General features: G+C 39.6%; 1 protein-coding gene across 1 annotated transcript in view; it reads right to left on the bottom strand.

Moving 5' to 3' along the window:
* The window catches only part of LOC115625086 (acetylcholine receptor subunit alpha-like 1), a 56846-nt gene extending 38913 nt beyond the window's left edge, over positions 1 to 17933 (bottom strand). The window contains exon 1 of the mRNA XM_030519982.1: positions 17742 to 17933. Coding sequence (XP_030375842.1) covers positions 17742 to 17933 — 192 coding nt within the window. The remainder of the gene's footprint in view (positions 1 to 17741) is intronic.
* Positions 17934 to 18252: the final 319 nt, after the last annotated feature.

Raw genomic sequence — 18252 nt, 5'->3', positions numbered from 1 at the left:
CACACCCGGCCGTGCTGCTTTGCTCACATCGGATATAGATCAATTTAAGTATAAGGCCGTATACGACCCAAAAAAAAGAATATAAGACGAAAGAATAGAAAAAAAATAAATGCCTAGTTCTCTCGGTTGCACTTTTTTTGTTGTTTTTGCAGGGCCCACATTTGTGTATAGTTTTACATATATATAGTTTTTATAATTTTTTTTTTTACGCAGGCACTCTTCACTAAAGCCACCTGGGGCTTCGCCACCTTTTCGGTGCACGGAAACGCAACAAAAAAAAACAGGTGCCCTAGCTTAAGCCGACGACCGTCATATCGGATATGATCCACGCAACTGAGGCGGTGATTCTTTTCGCCGTTCCAGTGGCCTGAGCGAAGCGCCGATCTCGTTTCTAGCACGCCTCCTTCTCCCGTGCACTTCCCTTTTCCTAGTCGTCGCTCTAGCAAGTGCCCATCAAAGCGATAAGCAAAGGTTAATGCCCTTTATGGGGATTGGACTTTTTATTAAGTGCCAATTCTGCACGAAAACAATGTACAATGAAGAAATAGCATTAGCTTTTGCATTTTATATGCGAATAAACGGAAAAAGTAAAATTTACCCGATATCCGGAAGTGGCACCAGGCAGAATTCCTTTTGCTAACACAATTGAAGTGAAAAATTACTGCAAATTCTCCAAATTTGTTGCAGCAGGCTTAACGCTTTGGCCCAGCCGAATTTGAAACGGACTATAGGTTATACTATATGTATGACCATATATTTGCCAGCCAGAGTATATTGGGCACAACCTGCTCCCATGCGATCTTCAAGCGAAAAGAAAGTATCCGGATGCCGAGGCTACGCAAGAAAACTTTTCTTTGCGGAAATTGCTTCACCCCCTCTTCTGACAATCTCCCTTTGACAGGTCAAGGTTGAAGAAAGGGCCACTGACAACTAGCAAATATTGCCACTGAGCAATACTGAAAATAACCCATAGGTGGCCGATAGCCGTGCGGCTGCAGAAAATAATTTTTTTTTGTACATATATAAAAACAATTATGGAAAATTTGTTTGTTTCGTCTGCTAAGGCAAGAATAATAAAAATGCGATCATAGGCAGTTGGCGCTAAGACGAATCGCCAATTCAAACCGTAACTAAACAAGCAGTGCGTAAACATAAATAGCCAATGAACTGCTTGACTAAGGGAATGCAATTTAATTTACGATATTCGCCGCCAGCGTCGTTACAAATTCCCCCCTGCTAAATTCAATCTTGGGTTTCAAAGCAAACGCAAGATTGAAAACACCAGACGCTGCAAGAAAACAAATTCTTACTGACGCAAGTCTTTCGCATGATAACGACCCAGTATTTTCCCTTGCAAATTTTCGACCTCGTAATAAGAATTTCCAAGTTTACGTCGAACTCTCGCTTTCACAAAAGCTGGTCCTAACTTTGCATTGTATCCGGCTGGAAAATTACTCTGTTTAAAATTTCTAAGGAAGATTTCTTGTCCAACTGAATAAGAAACCTCACGCGACCGCAAATTATAGATTTTTTCGTTCTTCTGCTGCTGTTTCTTCATTGTCTCAAGCGCCTTACTGCGCACAATATCGAGCGAATCCTCTCTTGAGAAAACAACCGCTCTATCCTCAATAAGACGCAACGTTTTAAGCAACTTGTACGTTGAACCTGAAGTAATCATATGCTGACCAAAGACCATGTAATAAGGTGTTGTGCCGAGGCCAGAGTGGACAGCAGACCGTAAAGCGCAGCAGATACTGCTCAAACTTTCATCCCAGTCTTTTTGATCTGGACGAATATACGAACGGATGGCTGCTATAACTGAGCGATTCACGCGCTCAGAAGCATTTGCCTGAGGCGAATGCACCGCTGTAAGTGAATGGAAAATTTTGTTTTCCCGCAAGAATTTTTGAAATGCTTCAGATTTAAACTGGGAACCATTATCCGATACTATAGTTTCGGGCACCCCAAATGTATGAAACAATTCTTGCTGCATGTACTTAACAACCGTTTCTGCATTCAATTTCCTTACTGCCTTCAGAAAAACAAATTTAGAGTAATGATCTAAAACAATGAAGATGGCAATATTTCCGCTGCGTGACCGAGGATATGGACCTAAAAAGTCAACGTATAAACGTTGGAAAAATCTCTCAGACTCCGCAGGTTTGCCCAAAGGTGGTCGCATCGGAAAATTCGGTGCTTTTGTCATCTTGCAAGTTTCGCAAGCATTTACGTACGTCTTGACATCATCAACAAGACCAGGCCAAAAATAGTAACGCCGGACTCGTTCCAACGTTTTATGGATCCCGCCATGTGATGCTAACGGATTGTCATGGGCATTGCGGAGTACTTCCTCGACCAAGTTCTTAGGTATCCACAATTTCCAAGCATAATTGTCGTGTAGCTGATCACCCGTTGTATGCACGGTGCGCCTATACAGCATATTGTCAACCACCTTCAAGTCCGGAAACTGGTCATTGTTGGCTTTAACTGACTCGACCATATCCAGATAATCAGCTGACTTAAAATGTTCTGAGTCCAAATTTACAATTAGGCCCTTATTATAGTCAATTGCTGCTAATTCGTCCTCGTTTACGCGTGACAGCGCATCTGGCACAATATTTAATTTGCCTTTTCGATGCTCAATATTAAATCGAAAACCCTGCAGTTTTAACGACCAACGCGCTAAACGGGAATGTAAATCGGTTTGCGACATAAGCCATTTTAAAGAGGCATGATCGGTAATGACTGTAAATTCATGCCCTTCCACATACGGACGAAATCGTTTGATACATACGATGGCTGCCAAACATTCCTGCTCGGTGACAGAATAATTTCTTTGGGCCTTGTTTAATTTCTTAGATACGAATGCAATCGGCATTTCGTCTCCTGCTTCTGACTTTTGTACAAGAACCCCACCTACTCCTGTCTTGCTTGCATCGCAATGTATGTAAAAAGGTTTGGAAAAATCGGGACTGATCAAAAGTGGAGCAGAACTAAGCATTGATTTTAAAGTTTCAAACGCTTTTTCTCCTTCGACAGACATAGTAAATTTACGCTTTTGCTTCAGCAAATCTGTTAGTGGAGCAGTGACTCCAGCAAAGTTGTTTATAAACTTTCTATACCATCCGGCCATACCAAGGAAACGCCTTAACGCCCTTAAATTCTGAGGTAAAGGAAAATCTACAATCGCTGACACTTTGCTAGGGTCTGTGCGTATTACTCCCTCTCCGATTATGTGGCCTAAGTATTTTACGCTACGCATACAGAAATTGCTTTTTTCGCAATTTATTGTCAAGCCGGCTGCCTGTATGCAAGAAGCTACTTTGCGCAAAACATGCATATGCGCCTGAAAACTATCTGAAACCACTAATAAATCATCCAGATATATAAACACCTCATTCCTCAGAGCCGCTGGTATTACCTTGTCCATCAAGCGGGACATGGTTTGAGGAGCATTGCAGAGCCCGAATGGCATGACCTTAAAATGATATAAAGGTCTACCTGGTATGGTAAAAGCGGTTTTGTCGCGAGATGCGGTATCGAGTGGGATTTGCCAAAAAGCATCTTTTAAATCCAAACTCGTTATGAACATTGCCTTTGGTAGCCTGCTTAGTATGCCATCAATTTGTGGTAAAGGATATGCATCCTTTTGCGTAACTGCATTCACCTTTCTACTGTCTAAGCAGAGCCGCACTTTGCCAGGCTTTTGGACCAACACCACAGGCGAGGACCAGGCACTGTCTGACTCCTCAATGACATTTAGCTTCAACAATCGATCGACCTCAGCATATAAAAGTTTTTCAACCGCTGGCGATACTGGAAAATGTCTTTGCTTTATTGCCTTGGCGTTGCCCACATCTATAGAGTGAGATACTAAATGTGTTTTACCTAAACCAGCTACGGCAAACGATGGAAACTGCGCTATAACATTCTGCAATTCCGATTGCTGAGCCAAAGTCAAATTGTGTGTACCCCTATCTACTTCTGCCAATTGCAAATTAGATGGAAGTAACCCAAAACTGTTCCAAAAGTCTATGCCCAAGTATAAGTCTTGACTAAGAGAAGGTATTATATGGAATACAATGTTCTTTTTCTTATCATTGTATTCAATTGGTAATGTCACTCGTCCCAAAATTGTTTGACTACTGCCGTCCGCAGTGCAAGCGTTGCCAAGAATCTTTTTGAGTCCTATCTTGCTACGTATAACTTCCTGGGCCAATTGTCCACTAATACAGCTCATTGATGCTCCTGTATCTAATAAGCCTGAAACAACTCGACCTAATATTTTAATATCTGCATACGGACGTTGGTCCTTAGCATTTTTGCCAATAGCCGAGATAACTTTCGCTGCATGCCAAAAAGATTTAAGTCTAGCTGTGTTGCGCGAACGTTTACCAGGATGAAGATACGTTGGAAAGTTGGCGGATTCTTTTAAAATCTGAATTCGGTGAGGCCAGCATGACGTAATGTCAGGCATAGTCTCAAAATGTGGTACGTCCGGTATATTTTCAACAATAGTTGAGTTTATTTTATTATGATACTGGTCTACAACTCCGTGTTTGTCGACCGAGAATGGTGAGCGATCTGAGGCGGTCGACTGCCTTGGGTGCTCGCTTTCGCGTTTTTTGAGCATCGCTGACATGATGGCTTGTAGGTATTTGCCACTCCACAACCATAACAAAACACTTTTCTTTTGGCAATACAGTCCTGATAGCGGTGACCCTCCTTCCTACAGTTCCAACAGACTAATGCTAACGCTTCTATATCTAAAGGAACTTCGTCTTCACCAAACTCAGAAGCCTCTTCCCAATTACCTCCATTGACTACTTCAGCTACGTTAGTTCTGAACGGAAGTGCTTTACGATAAGTCTGCGTGCGATTAATGCTTTCCAAAAAGCATTCGCGCCTGCGACAAATTTCCCGCAACTGCTCAACAGAGTTGATCTGCAGATTCAAAATTTCATGCTGAATTTCTGGTTTCAAGTTGCGCCTCAAAACCTCAACTAACGTTTGCTCCGACAGTGGAGTTTGCAAACGGTCAGTCAGCAGCACAATCGCATCATAAAATGCATCAAAGCTTTCTTTCTCGCGCTGCTTCCTATCGCGTATTAATTCGCGGATATCCACGTCGGTGCGAGTGTCCCTAAATTGTTTGCGTAAGGCCGCGCATAACTCTGGCCAACGTATATGTCCACTGGACTTGTGAAAACGCCAGAAGAAATCGCTAGCTTTTCCCTCAAACAGCGTACTAGCATTTCCGCATAATAAATCGAAATTTCCTTCCAAAGTTTGATGAGTCAAAGCCTCAACCCGGTATAAGAAATTATCAATAGACAAACTACTGCGTTCACCAGACAATCTAAGTTTCCAGCTAGTAATGATTTGGCCAACTTTATCGGGTCTACTCAACAAGCTAGAATTGATCGAACGAGGCGATGCATTAGGAGGTGCCGTTGATGGTATGTTAATGGCATTGTTAGAGCCAATGCCCAATAGTTGTTGCAAAGAAGCGGTCTGATCTGGTATTTCTAACGATATGTTTCTTGATTCTGCCGTTGCTGCAGGGGCCGCTTGTGTGGCTGCCGCTGGTGCAGCTGACAATTGAGCTGCAAGATTTTCTTGTAGTAATCTCCCTATCTGACCAGTTAACTCCAGCATTAATCCAGTCTGCATTGCTTTAACAGCTTCTGCAATCGCTGCTCCGACCTCAGGAGAAAGGCTTGAATTACCAACAGTACTGAGGTTGACGGTATTAGGTGGGCTTGGACTAACACTAGTTCGCCTTGCCTCACTGGACGTGCTAGCCGAACCTTGTTGTCGAGATTGTGCCCTTGTGTTGTAAGCCGAAGTTGTTGGCTTGGCCAAAGGCTTACTTATGCAAACCTCTCTGCAAACGGGACATAAATTTGAGGCATGGACATGCGTTGTAATGCATGCCTTATGGAATATGTGTCCACAAGTCACCCTATATGTTTCCAAATCCTGTAAGTTGCCCTTGCATAAAAAGCAAAGGTCAGTTGCCGATTCGGCACTGGTTTCTGTAGACCGATTTAGTGGCATCTCGAAGCTACTATTAATACTTCAATGCATATGCAAGCAAAACACTTGCAAGAATAAATGCAAAACAAAATCCCAAAACAAAACAGAGAAACTAAAATGTCAACAAAACCAAAAAAGAAATGTTGTTGTTGTCTGCACGTCAATAAAACTATTGCTGCAGCTTAAGATATAGGTACAACAAACCCAAAAGCGAAAAACTAAAAATTAAACCTAAACAATAAATATAGCGAAACGGTAACGATCAAAAACCAAAAGTCTATGATTTCACGCTTAACCAACAGCATATGTAGAGATTCTTATCAGTGTTTATCAGCCTGTGTACGTAAGTGTCTGCTTCCCAAAGCGGGGTAAGAGGAAAGAACACTGGTGTTTGTCGTAAGAACAACAACGCCAAACTCAACGCAAGCCAACGCTTGGCCGGTATGACGGTGTTATTCTGATGCCAAACCTACGTGACCTTGTCTTCATTATGAGCCGTGGCCAGGCGGCAATTACAGAAAATTAACCCAGCCTGTATTCCTAAGCACCCCATAACGCAAACAAAAAGTCTTTAGAAACCAATGATATTGAACTTTTTTACTATTTGAATGCCTACATTATCCGTGGTCAGTAGTCAGCTCTTAAAGCCGATCGTACTGAATTCCTATGCGTCTAATTGCAGAAACTCATATAATAAAAATAGAAAAAGGAATTGGTATCGCTTTAATTCCTATCAGCCGTGGCCTGCTGACATTTCAAAGAAACTATTCACCAGTATTCCTATGCGTCTGACAGTCACCAAAGCGGTACACAAGAAAGGACAGAAGAAATGGTTATAGATATACAGTGTCATTGCAATTTAAACAGTAGCCGTGGTCAGGCGTACCCTCTGTAGAGAACCAATCCCCTGCAGTCCAATGCGTCTAACTGCTAAATATACCTAAATGACGTTAAAAGAGATTTATTTTTCCTTACGATAGTTGCAATTAAAAGAAAACATAGCGATAACGATAAACAAAAATGTAGCTAAACTACAAAAGGGAAAAAGAAATTTAATTGCGACTAACGTACGAGAAGCTATTGTTGGAAAAGACTAAAGATTTTACTGCAGAAAAGAATAAAAAGTGTATCAGTCATATTTATGTTCTTGTGAAGCCTAACATTTGAAAGCCAAAAATACGAAATAAAATTGACAACTAAAAGTTGGGCTCCACACGTTGGGCGCCAAAATAATAAATGAAATTATAACTGTAACGGGTATAGGACATATCCCAGTAGAGTAGGCGAGATGGTGTGTGTATGTTGGAGAGCGCACGCTATATGTTCCGGCTCGGGCTCGTCGGCTAGTGGGTGGTGTTCGATGTCTCTCCAATCATACGGCCTTTCATTAAGCTTATTATTTAAAGTTAAAGCGTGCTGTGGGGAAGCCAAAAAAAAAAAAACCGGTAAAGATATACATGAATATGACTAACAAAAGGATCGCTGGTTGGCAGACCACGTAACACAAGTGAACACACATCTGGTATTCCTCTGCTGGTGTTGAGGAAGTATTGGCCCACCCATCCTTGGTCATTTATATCCAAAAACAATTATGCAAATGACCCCTTTGAACCTCTACATGCTGTGGCTAGCGGAAATCAATGTTAGGCGGAATTTAAGCGAACATTATAAACTTTTTATTAAAAACTAAAATCATAATTTTCAAGGAATTCCAAAAAAAAAAGTGACCGTACATTAACCGATAATAGAAATCTAAAGCTAATTATCACTGGATTCGTAGCCAGTAGCAGAATAGGTAAACATATGACTGCCTTAAAATACTAGTGTAAATATAAATTGAGCAAGGTGAGTAAAGCAACGGCTTGGCTGTAAGAGATGGTTAATAATTGAAATGGATCGTAATATAATAAAAAAAAATATGATGTAAGAGAAAGTGTTGATATTTAAAGTGTTATGAATTCTTGCATCGCTTTTTTTTTTTTTATTTGTAAAGATTGGCCATAAATTTAAGTAAGTAATGACCGCAAACGAGTATAACGTTATTACGGTGATTTAAAAAAATAATAATAATGCGGAAATTAGACTTTACATGGCCAGCAGGCAGACATATGACGCATATGAACAGGTGTTTTATTTATTTTTTTTGTTTTTGTACGCGTGCTCTTCTGCATGAAAGTAAATAAAATTCAAACGGTTCTACTTACAGTTGTCGTCCAACGTCGAAAGATCTTTCCGTTGAGGCGCTCTGCATAGGCTCGTTGCTGCTTACATGCACATTAATTATGATTTTTAATTTGTTTGTAAAATTTTATGTTGAAATTTTGGTTTTAAAAACATGCACTTTTCATACCTTCACTTGTCGCCATGCTTATTAAAATTTTATTTCGAAACGTATAGTCAAAGGGGTTTTTATTTGTTGTTTTGCCTTTTTTTTTGTTGCCTTCTCTTTTCTTTTTTTTCTCTTTGGTTTTCACTTATTTCTTTTTTTTCCCTCTCTACACACCCGGCCGTGCTGCTTTGCTCACATCGGATATAGATCAATTTAAGTATAAGGCCGTATACGACCCAAAAAAAAGAATATAAGACGAAAGAATAGAAAAAAAATAAATGCCTAGTTCTCTCGGTTGCACTTTTTTTGTTGTTTTTGCAGGGCCCACATTTGTGTATAGTTTTACATATATATAGTTTTTATAATTTTTTTTTTTACGCAGGCACTCTTCACTAAAGCCACCTGGGGCTTCGCCACCTTTTCGGTGCACGGAAACGCAACAAAAAAAAACAGGTGCCCTAGCTTAAGCCGACGACCGTTATATCGGATATGATCCACGCAACTGAGGCGGTGATTCTTTTCGCCGTTCCAGTGGCCTGAGCGAAGCGCCGATCTCGTTTCTAGCACGCCTCCTTCTCCCGTGCACTTCCCTTTTCCTAGTCGTCGCTCTAGCAAGTGCCCATCAAAGCGATAAGCAAAGGTTAATGCCCTTTATGGGGATTGGACTTTTTATTAAGTGCCAATTCTGCACGAAAACAATGTACAATGAAGAAATAGCATTAGCTTTTGCATTTTATATGCGAATAAACGGAAAAAGTAAAATTTACCCGATATCCGGAAGTGGCACCAGGCAGAATTCCTTTTGCTAACACAATTGAAGTGAAAAATTACTGCAAATTCTCCAAATTTGTTGCAGCAGGCTTAACGCTTTGGCCCAGCCGAATTTGAAACGGACTATAGGTTATACTATATGTATGACCATATATTTGCCAGCCAGAGTATATTGGGCACAACCTGCTCCCATGCGATCTTCAAGCGAAAAGAAAGTATCCGGATGCCGAGGCTACGCAAGAAAACTTTTCTTTGCGGAAATTGCTTCACCCCCTCTTCTGACAATCTCCCTTTGACAGGTCAAGGTTGAAGAAAGGGCCACTGACAACTAGCAAATATTGCCACTGAGCAATACTGAAAATAACCCATAGGTGGCCGATAGCCGTGCGGCTGCAGAAAATAATTTTTTTTTGTACATATATAAAAACAATTATGGAAAATTTGTTTGTTTCGTCTGCTAAGGCAAGAATAATAAAAATGCGATCATAGGCAGTTGGCGCTAAGACGAATCGCCAATTCAAACCGTAACTAAACAAGCAGTGCGTAAACATAAATAGCCAATGAACTGCTTGACTAAGGGAATGCAATTTAATTTACGATATTCGCCGCCAGCGTCGTTACACCAGACAGCCATAGGACCCACCGCCCTTCTCTCCTTCTTTTATTAGGCAGCTAGACAGGCGCTCAAAATGTCTGGGAACGCATTGTTAATAGATTTTGCCGGCGGTTTACCACAACCCGCACCAGGACACACACACACACAGCAACATACCAGTATATACCAACGATTACGCACGCCCATGATGCATGTCCCCCTCGACCTATTCTATTAATCACCCGCTCAGCGGAGCCAACTGTGCGCGGGGGGGACTGTCCCCCCAGCTACCGTCTGGGAAGATCATTAAGCGAAGGCGTCGCGGAAAACCGGCAATAAAACGACAAAGCGAAGACAAGCGAGTGCACAAAGACGGCGCATAAGGGAAGAGATAAAATGGCAGAAACGGCAAAAAGACGCGAGTAAGCGTTGCGCGCATCCTTTATTCTTTATGCGTCGCGTCCGTTGCAATAGGACGATGCTTCCTTGCCAGCCTGCTGCCTCCTGCCCGCCCTCCCTGTCTGTATGTCTGTCGGTCTGTCTGTCGGTCTGTCTGTGGGTGTGTCTGTCCGTCGATCTGTCTACGTAGTCAAGTCGCTGGCAGTTCGCACCTAACTGGGTTTTGTACTTGTAATTGGTGTAGTTGCTATTGCCTTTGCTGTTGCTGTTGTTGTTGTTGTCGCTGCTGTTGCGGCTGTGGCTGTGGCTGCCACTTGCTTATTCACACTTACAGCTACAACTGCCGGTTGCATTACCCAAAACAGGAAGCAGGATATACAGCATTTAAATTGCTTAAGCCAAAGCTTTAAGCGATTCTGCCCTAGCGTATAAATTTGCAGCTGCTGCACCGAACGGGATTTGCATTTTATGCAGCGACGGTATAGGGATAGGGGAATAGGGGTGCAGTGCTGGCTTTGGACTCTGGCTCTGCATCTGTCACCTTCCCATACGGCTAAGACTCTGGCTGTGTGTCGTGTGTCCGGTAGCGTCAGCTTGTTTACAATTTAAATCGAATTTCCTGTGTGCAGTAAATAAAGTTTGCACAAAAATTGTCCGGCAAATGTTGTTGGCTGTCCTCATTAAGGGTTGGGACATAGTTCTTAGGTAAGCAGTAAATCAATTTTGTTGGAAGATGTGCAAGTTTTAAGCAAACGAAACTGCTCCGGTCAGGCTAATTATAAGAGCGTCAAAACTATCGTCCTATGTTGACAGAAGATAATTGCTCATCAGGGTTTATTTTTTCCCGGAGTAAGTTAACTGTTTTTCTAATTCAATTGTGCTTGAATAGACCAAACCACATGGACTTACAATAAACTTAAAGTAAAGCACATCAAAGTATTTAAATGCGTAGTTCGTTCATTGTGCTGCTTGGAAATTATTATGAAATACTTGTACAAGTAAGTTAATGTTTTTCTGCGTTAATAGCTAAAATTATTGCTTTGAACTTCTTATCAATTTAAACCAGATACATTTAATTCGTCAATTTTTATTAAAAACATCTTACAGCGTCTGTTGTAATAAGCGTTCAAGAGCATTGTTTTTTTATTTACATTTTCCTTCCACTAACGGGCACTGCGCTCCATGCGCCCAACGTGCAAGAAAAACAGCAGCTTGTTTTTCTCGTAATAATATGGATTTTGATCTGCATTTAAATCTGGATTATACTCATACCCACAGGGTATGGAATATGCCTCAGAATCGACACTAATTTCTTCTTGTGTACCTGGGATTGGTGGCGCAATATAGTTATGAATCCTATTGCCTAAAGTTGCAATGCTGCAGTTGCTCATATCTGCCCCATTATGCAAAGTTTTACGATGCTTCGACGGAGTGGCATGTCCCATATTCCCTTCATGGCTGCGTTTTCTTTGTTTGAGAATCCCAGACATTTCGATTTAAAACCTCAGGGAGCTCTTAAAATGTGTTTTTTTTCTTGCAGTTCAGGAAAATAATGAACTGAAATTATTTTAATTTTGCCAAATAAGCTTACTAAGTCGATTTTCAAAGGATATTTTGTTTTTCCATTAAAAAAAATACTAATGAGTGTGTTTCACGTTTCCACAAATAGAGTAACTATGTGTGAGAGAAAGTTACGAATATTTATAGCCTGTACCCAAAGGGTGAAAGGCTATACTAGTTTTGTGCGCATGTATGTAACACACAGAAGGAGGCGTGGCAGACCCCACAAAGTATATATATTCTTGATCAGGATGAGAAGCCGAGTCGATATAGCCTTGTCCGTCCGTCCGTCTGTCCGTCTGTCCGTCTGTCTGTCCGTCTGTCCGTATGAACGCAAGGATCTCAGAAAGTATAAGAGCTAGAATAACCAAACTTGGTTTCCATATTCTCCTAAGACCGAGAAAGTACGAGTTTGAGTTTATTTTCGATGCACCCCCCCACTCCCCCGCAATTCGTGTTTTTTCTTATAACTTCCGTAATTCTCGGAATTTTGAAATCAATTTTGGTAAGTACATCCAGTTAGTACTAATGTGTTCGTGTGCCAAATTTCATCATGATAGGTCAATTCTGAAGAAAGTTATAGCCATAAGTAAAATCGCTGCTCATGCGCTGCCTGCAGCTCTGTCGGCAGCGCTGCCCGCAGCTGTTGTTGTTGTTGCTGCTTTGGTTCAACTTTGTGCTGCATACATACACGCATATAAACACGCATAGGTACGTGATGTAAATGTATGCTGTTAAAACTAAACATAAACATATATTCTAATTTAATTTAATTAATTAATTCATTAATTTTGTTTAATAATTTAATTTTTTTTTAAATTTTTTTTTTTTTAATTTTTCTTTTTTGTGGAGAGTACAGGCTATTTTACTGTCGGGCTTGCTCGACTGTAGCGTTCTATCTTGTTTATTTTTGAATCATTCAACCGGATTGTGTGGTTTTTAAAGGAAGAATTGGCTAATAATGCTTTCATTACTGAACGTTCAAACTTACATCCAATAAAAGTCGTCGTTGTTACACAGTCCTTTATTGATTGCCCATTTTACAGCAATTTGTCTTTTCATGAGCAATCAGTTGCATCTGTCCCGTACATTTCAAGTGAGCAATTGAATTTTCCATTATCTGCAAAATTCGAAAATTCTTTTCATAGTGTCCTAATTACCATTCTACATTCTACTTCCTAACCATATTTTGCATAAATTTCCACTCTTCATTGTTTGGCATATTGTTAGTGGCAATTAAAACCTGAAATCGGAGCACTTGTTCATGCTTCTTAGCCAGCACTTTGATTACATATTTCAGTTAAGAATTCAACCGCATGTGTCATATCGTTGACCAGGAGAGAAAGCTCGCATGGCTGTCAGGTACATCGTACATTCAAGTAATAAGACATGAGGTAGGAGTCAGCAAATGGAAAATCCTAAATTAAAAATTCTATGGCAAATGTTGTGCAAACGCATCCAGCTGGTCTCGTGTTGCCGACCGAATTGCAATTTTCACTTCTGGCTTAGGAAGCTGGCAAAAAGAAAGTAATACATACATACGAGCACTAGCCGGGAAGAGGAAAACCCAGCAGTGATTTCTGCTCTGAGAATTTACAGCATTTTGGTCTGTGCCATTGTACTATATGCCAATAAGGTGGGCGGGCTGTGGTGGGATTGTAGAGGTGGCAGAGTCTCTGCAGGTTTAGCTGGACGACACGTGAATGGTAGAAGGAACAAACACACAACATTCACAAAGTTTGTACTAGACTAGCGCAATAAAAGACATTCTGCGAATATTTCAAACCAAGGCACACAGCGCGTATGTGTGATTTTTCTGTGCACTCGCACACTGACAAACACAAACGGGAGCTATACGCCTTGGCAGAGCGATTTTGCTATAAGAACCTTATGCCGAATGCTGGTTGTCCAACCAAATGGCTGCAACTGTTGTTTCCACATGCCCTCGCTTGACTTGCCCTTTAGTTGTCCTGGTTCTTAGCGCCTGATTTATAACAGCACAAAGAGCACAGACGAACAGACAAAAGCGCAAAAAATAAAAGTGATGTTGTGAAAACGATGAAGATTAGATGCTCTACCTTAACTTTATATAACTTTATACATATATAATAATATAGTTTTTGAAAAACCAAAACAAATTAAATGCAATTCAAAGGTAATTTGATTTTGCCTTGAGAAAAGAGGCGAAAAACTTTGTTAAGACAAAGTCTACTACAACAAGAAATGCTTTAGAAATACTGTCAGATGTCGTATGAAGTATACTTCTTAGATTTCAGTTGAATATGAATAACATATGTGCTGCTAGTTATATTATTTTCATCTAAGCCATAAGCCTAACTTATATTATTTATACGTTATTTATTATTTAGTATTTATGAAGGAGATTTCGTCAAATTATAAGGAAATAGGAAAAAGAAAAAAGGGCACATTTTACAAAATGTGCAGCAATTATTAAAAGCCGCCATCAATTGGAATATAAAAAATTGTTAAAATTAATCCCACGGATATATAAGTGCCAGTGACAATTAGAAATTAATTTCAAGCGCAAGATCAAATATATATTTTGCGATAGCTAACATCCTATTTAATTAATGTTCACATTCATGTAACTCAAAATGTAAAACACATTTAATTGATTTGGGCGCCAGAACGGTTGCCTATTGCTTAATTTTAACTCCGATTAGAGTGGCTTGAAAATGTTTCTCCAGTATATGGTATTATTCATCTGAATAGCACGTAAGAGTTTAAAGAAGTCAGTCTGATTTGATAATTACGGTGTTTGAAGGCTTCATGCATAACTGTCATAGAAACTGATGGACTCTTTGAAGTAAGGGAGTGCAATAAAAAGTTTTCGAATGCTGTTCGGCACCAGTTCCATGGGCACCAGCACGTAACTGTTAGCCGGTTTTCCATTTCCGGTTGTCATGTGCAGCCAAAGCGGGTAGAAGATTTTTTCTACCACTTCAGCTTGCACTTTAAGCCTTGCTGTTGCTCTTAGACTTGCAGACCACAACAGTTTTTGATGTGTGAGTGTGCGTGTGTGTGTGTTTGTGCTTGTGGATCTGTATTCGTACCACAACAATTGATAAATTGCTTAATTTGAACTGAGCCTTTGATTGAGCCATGAGTCCGAGCAAGGCAACTGCAATTGCTGTTAATCAACAGACAAATGGAACAAATGAAGAAAACTTCGATTTCCAATAGCGAATTTCACAAAGCTCATTGATTTATAATGCAAACAACCATCAAGGCCAAAGAGCATTCGGAGCAGAAGGGAGTGACAATGCTAGAAGTAGGATTTAAGACAATCATCTGGATAGACAGCAATTTAATTGTGGAGTGGGTATCCAGCTAGCGATGCGTCTCTTGCTGTTGTTTTAGTTGTAGCTGCCTTGTCAGCTTAGTCTTGTCAACTTTGTGCTAAGCTCTTAGCGCCCCAATGTAAACAGTTATTAATTACAATGCAGCGGAGCTCTTGTTTTTGCCACCATCGTACGTAAGCCGGCCCCCGCCCTCTCCTCAATCTACGGCCATGCAATCGCTTTTGCAAATTAATCTGTTGTTGTGATTGTCACTTGATAAGCAGGCAAACAGCGTGGTTAAACAAATGACATCGCCATCATTAACAACAACATTAACGGGAAAAATAACGCAACAGCAACAAGAACAGCAATTAAGTCGTGCGAAGCAGTTTTGATAAATTAACAAGTGTTTTTGTCCAACTATTGCCAAAGCTAAGTGAGAGATTAGATTTTGAGGCACTGAATTAGAAATAAAACAGGTAAAGCAGCTCATTCAATATTAACAGGCGATTTAATTTTGGTGTAAAGGCTAAAAGGACAAGTCTTTATTATAAAGGATGTATTCTCTTATAGACGTCTTAGAACTACCAATTACTGGCATTATTCCAAAAATCAGCTTCAAGCTATGCCAATTGACGAATTCACTTAAATGAATACAATTAGAAATCGCGCAAGTTTTTGATTACAAACTATATTTGCTTCTTAATTTATCTTTAATTTTGCTATGTACATACCTTTAATTTTTGTTTTTCCTAATAAACGAATTAAAGCATTAAAAAATAAAACACTACCGTATCTTCGTCCTCTCTAGAATATTATTATTCAGCTATTATTTTTCGAAATTTATTTTCCAGAGTTAAGTAAAGCCTGATCATCCAAATCAACTCTACTAGTATTGCACCATAAGTAAATCTTCAATAATATTGAGTTGAATTGGGCATCATGCTCTAGAGAACATCACTTGAATTCGCGAAAATCATAAGATCATATTCGAACTCTGGGGATTGTATTAAAAAAGAAAAATGCGAATTTAAAAATAGCTTTTCTTCAAAATGACGTAGTAATTCATTTTCAAGTAGCTATAATTTATTTGTTGTATTTCTCTTAAAATTAGAAAATTGGAATTCAAATAAGAGATAACGTAACATATAACGATATTGTAACATATATTGTATAATTATAAATAAAATTATTATATAAATTATTTTGTAATATATATTGTTTTTTTTTTGTGATTATCCCTCCCCTTCCCCCGCTACAGAATTTCATCACTACTGTCTACATATCAAAAGCAAACTGCACAGTAATTTATATATAAATATCTACTTTTGTTTCAAATTTCATCCAAATCGGACTATTCCAAGATAAGTTATTAGCGAGACAATTTCACTCTAGTACTACGTCTACTACTATATCTCAGTGGTATTGGATTGCTCAGGGACAGATTGGGGAATGGAGTAGTACATCTTTAGTAGGTAGCAGGAACAGTAGCTGCTGCCCTTGTGGCCTGCAATTCTTAATATGCCTTTTGTCCTGGTCGTTAGCTGTATGTACATTGTTGCAAGTCACCAGGAAAGGATATTCTGAACTTAACTCGACAAATTTTGCCGACGTCGCCATTGTATTAATCGACGCCAAGTTACAAAAGGTGCAGGGAAAATAATGCAAGTCCTAAGACAGAACTTTGCGCAAGCTTAATCCTGCCGACATGTGTTGCTTGCTGATATGGATAGCGTTTATCCTATTTGCAAGGTATAGTCAGTTCGCCTGTTATGTGTCCGGTTGTTTCTTAATCCGCCATTGTCCATGCCATTTTTGACAGCATGTGAATGCAGATCGCTTTAGTAGCTTAGAAGTAAATATATGAAAAAGAGGATTTTGTAGTGGCAAGTAGAGTGGATCAACTGTTAAAGCGACGTTTTGTTGGAAATTGTTAGGTAATCAGCGCCGACTTTTAACTACCATGTGTAAGCAATATGGACAAGAGAGAACGCTACAGTCGAGCAACACAAACATATTAGTATATATGTATACATATTTTTGCATTTTTATCGACCTTTCTTAGCATCGATAAAGAGCAATTGTTCTTATATAAAAGAAGATGGAGGAAGGAATGTATAATTGCATCCTGCTTCATAAAATAAATGGGCGTGAAACGGATCGACAGTTCATCTGGGCTCATAAATAGCTTTTCCCAGACAAACTTCCGGCACTGAGCTATATGCGCCCATAGAAGAAGCAAAAATAAGAAGAAGAGCTTCCTTGATGATGCAACTTGTGGGCATAGTATTGGAGTGAACTTTTTTCGTTAATAACTTTTTTTTACAATTGACCGATTTGAATGAGATTTAAAATAAAAGTAGACATTTATTTAGAGACTGTTTATCACAAATTTGGTTTACGTAACATTTCAAATGTTTTCTTCTGTCTGTTACATACTTTGCGAGTATATTAGCCCTTTTTATCCTACGGGTCCAGGGTATAAAGATTTAATAAACGAGCATATTTATCAAAAACATTCCAAAATAGGATTCTTTTGTTTGTTAATAGAACATTTAATTTCACCTTTCACTTTGCTTACAAGAGGTATCTGTAAAATTTATTTGAATTATTATGCAAGTTGTAAAACTTGCATTTATGGCTTTAGAGATATGAGACTTAGTTTTATCACTTTTGTGTTGATGCTTTATAGTAATCAAGCAATTGAGCACTCGAAATTGTGAAATACTCGTATTAGGGTACTTACCACATCGATTAACTGCGATAAACGTAGACCCATTTTGACCGTTAGACGATCGGAGTTGTTGCCCACGGGTCGTATAAGACGATTATAGTTGCTCAGCAGATCGTCGTAGAGACGTTTTGCATCTGGGTTGGCCAGGCCGCCGGTGGCAAAATGTAACGCTATGAATACAGCCGCAAATAGCACGCTCCCCATCTTAGGCCAGGTCCAACCCTGTAAATGGATGAGAAAACAGAGAGGGATGGAGAGAATGTTAGAAGAAGTGCATTTTAGATTAAGTCCAGATAAATTCTTATTCTATTCCACATTAGCATTATTTGCTCATAAAGCATAAAACTTTTTGGCATGCTTATTTATTTGTAAGTATTTTATAGCACTCTTCTGGGCACCAGGAAGATTTGTGTGTGTATGGGTGTGTGAGTGTGCAAGTGTTATGTGTCATAAATTTTGCAGAAGTGTCAAAAGTCTTAGAGCGTTTTGCAGCTTCCAGTTTTGCAGCGTGCACAATATTCTG

Source organism: Scaptodrosophila lebanonensis, unplaced genomic scaffold (genome assembly GCF_003285725.1).
Source record: "Scaptodrosophila lebanonensis strain 11010-0011.00,11010-0021.00 unplaced genomic scaffold, SlebRS2 tig00000072-arrow-pilon, whole genome shotgun sequence".
Classification (NCBI taxonomy): Eukaryota; Metazoa; Arthropoda; class Insecta; order Diptera; family Drosophilidae; genus Scaptodrosophila; species Scaptodrosophila lebanonensis.
This window is presented reverse-complemented; position numbering and strand designations above follow the sequence as displayed.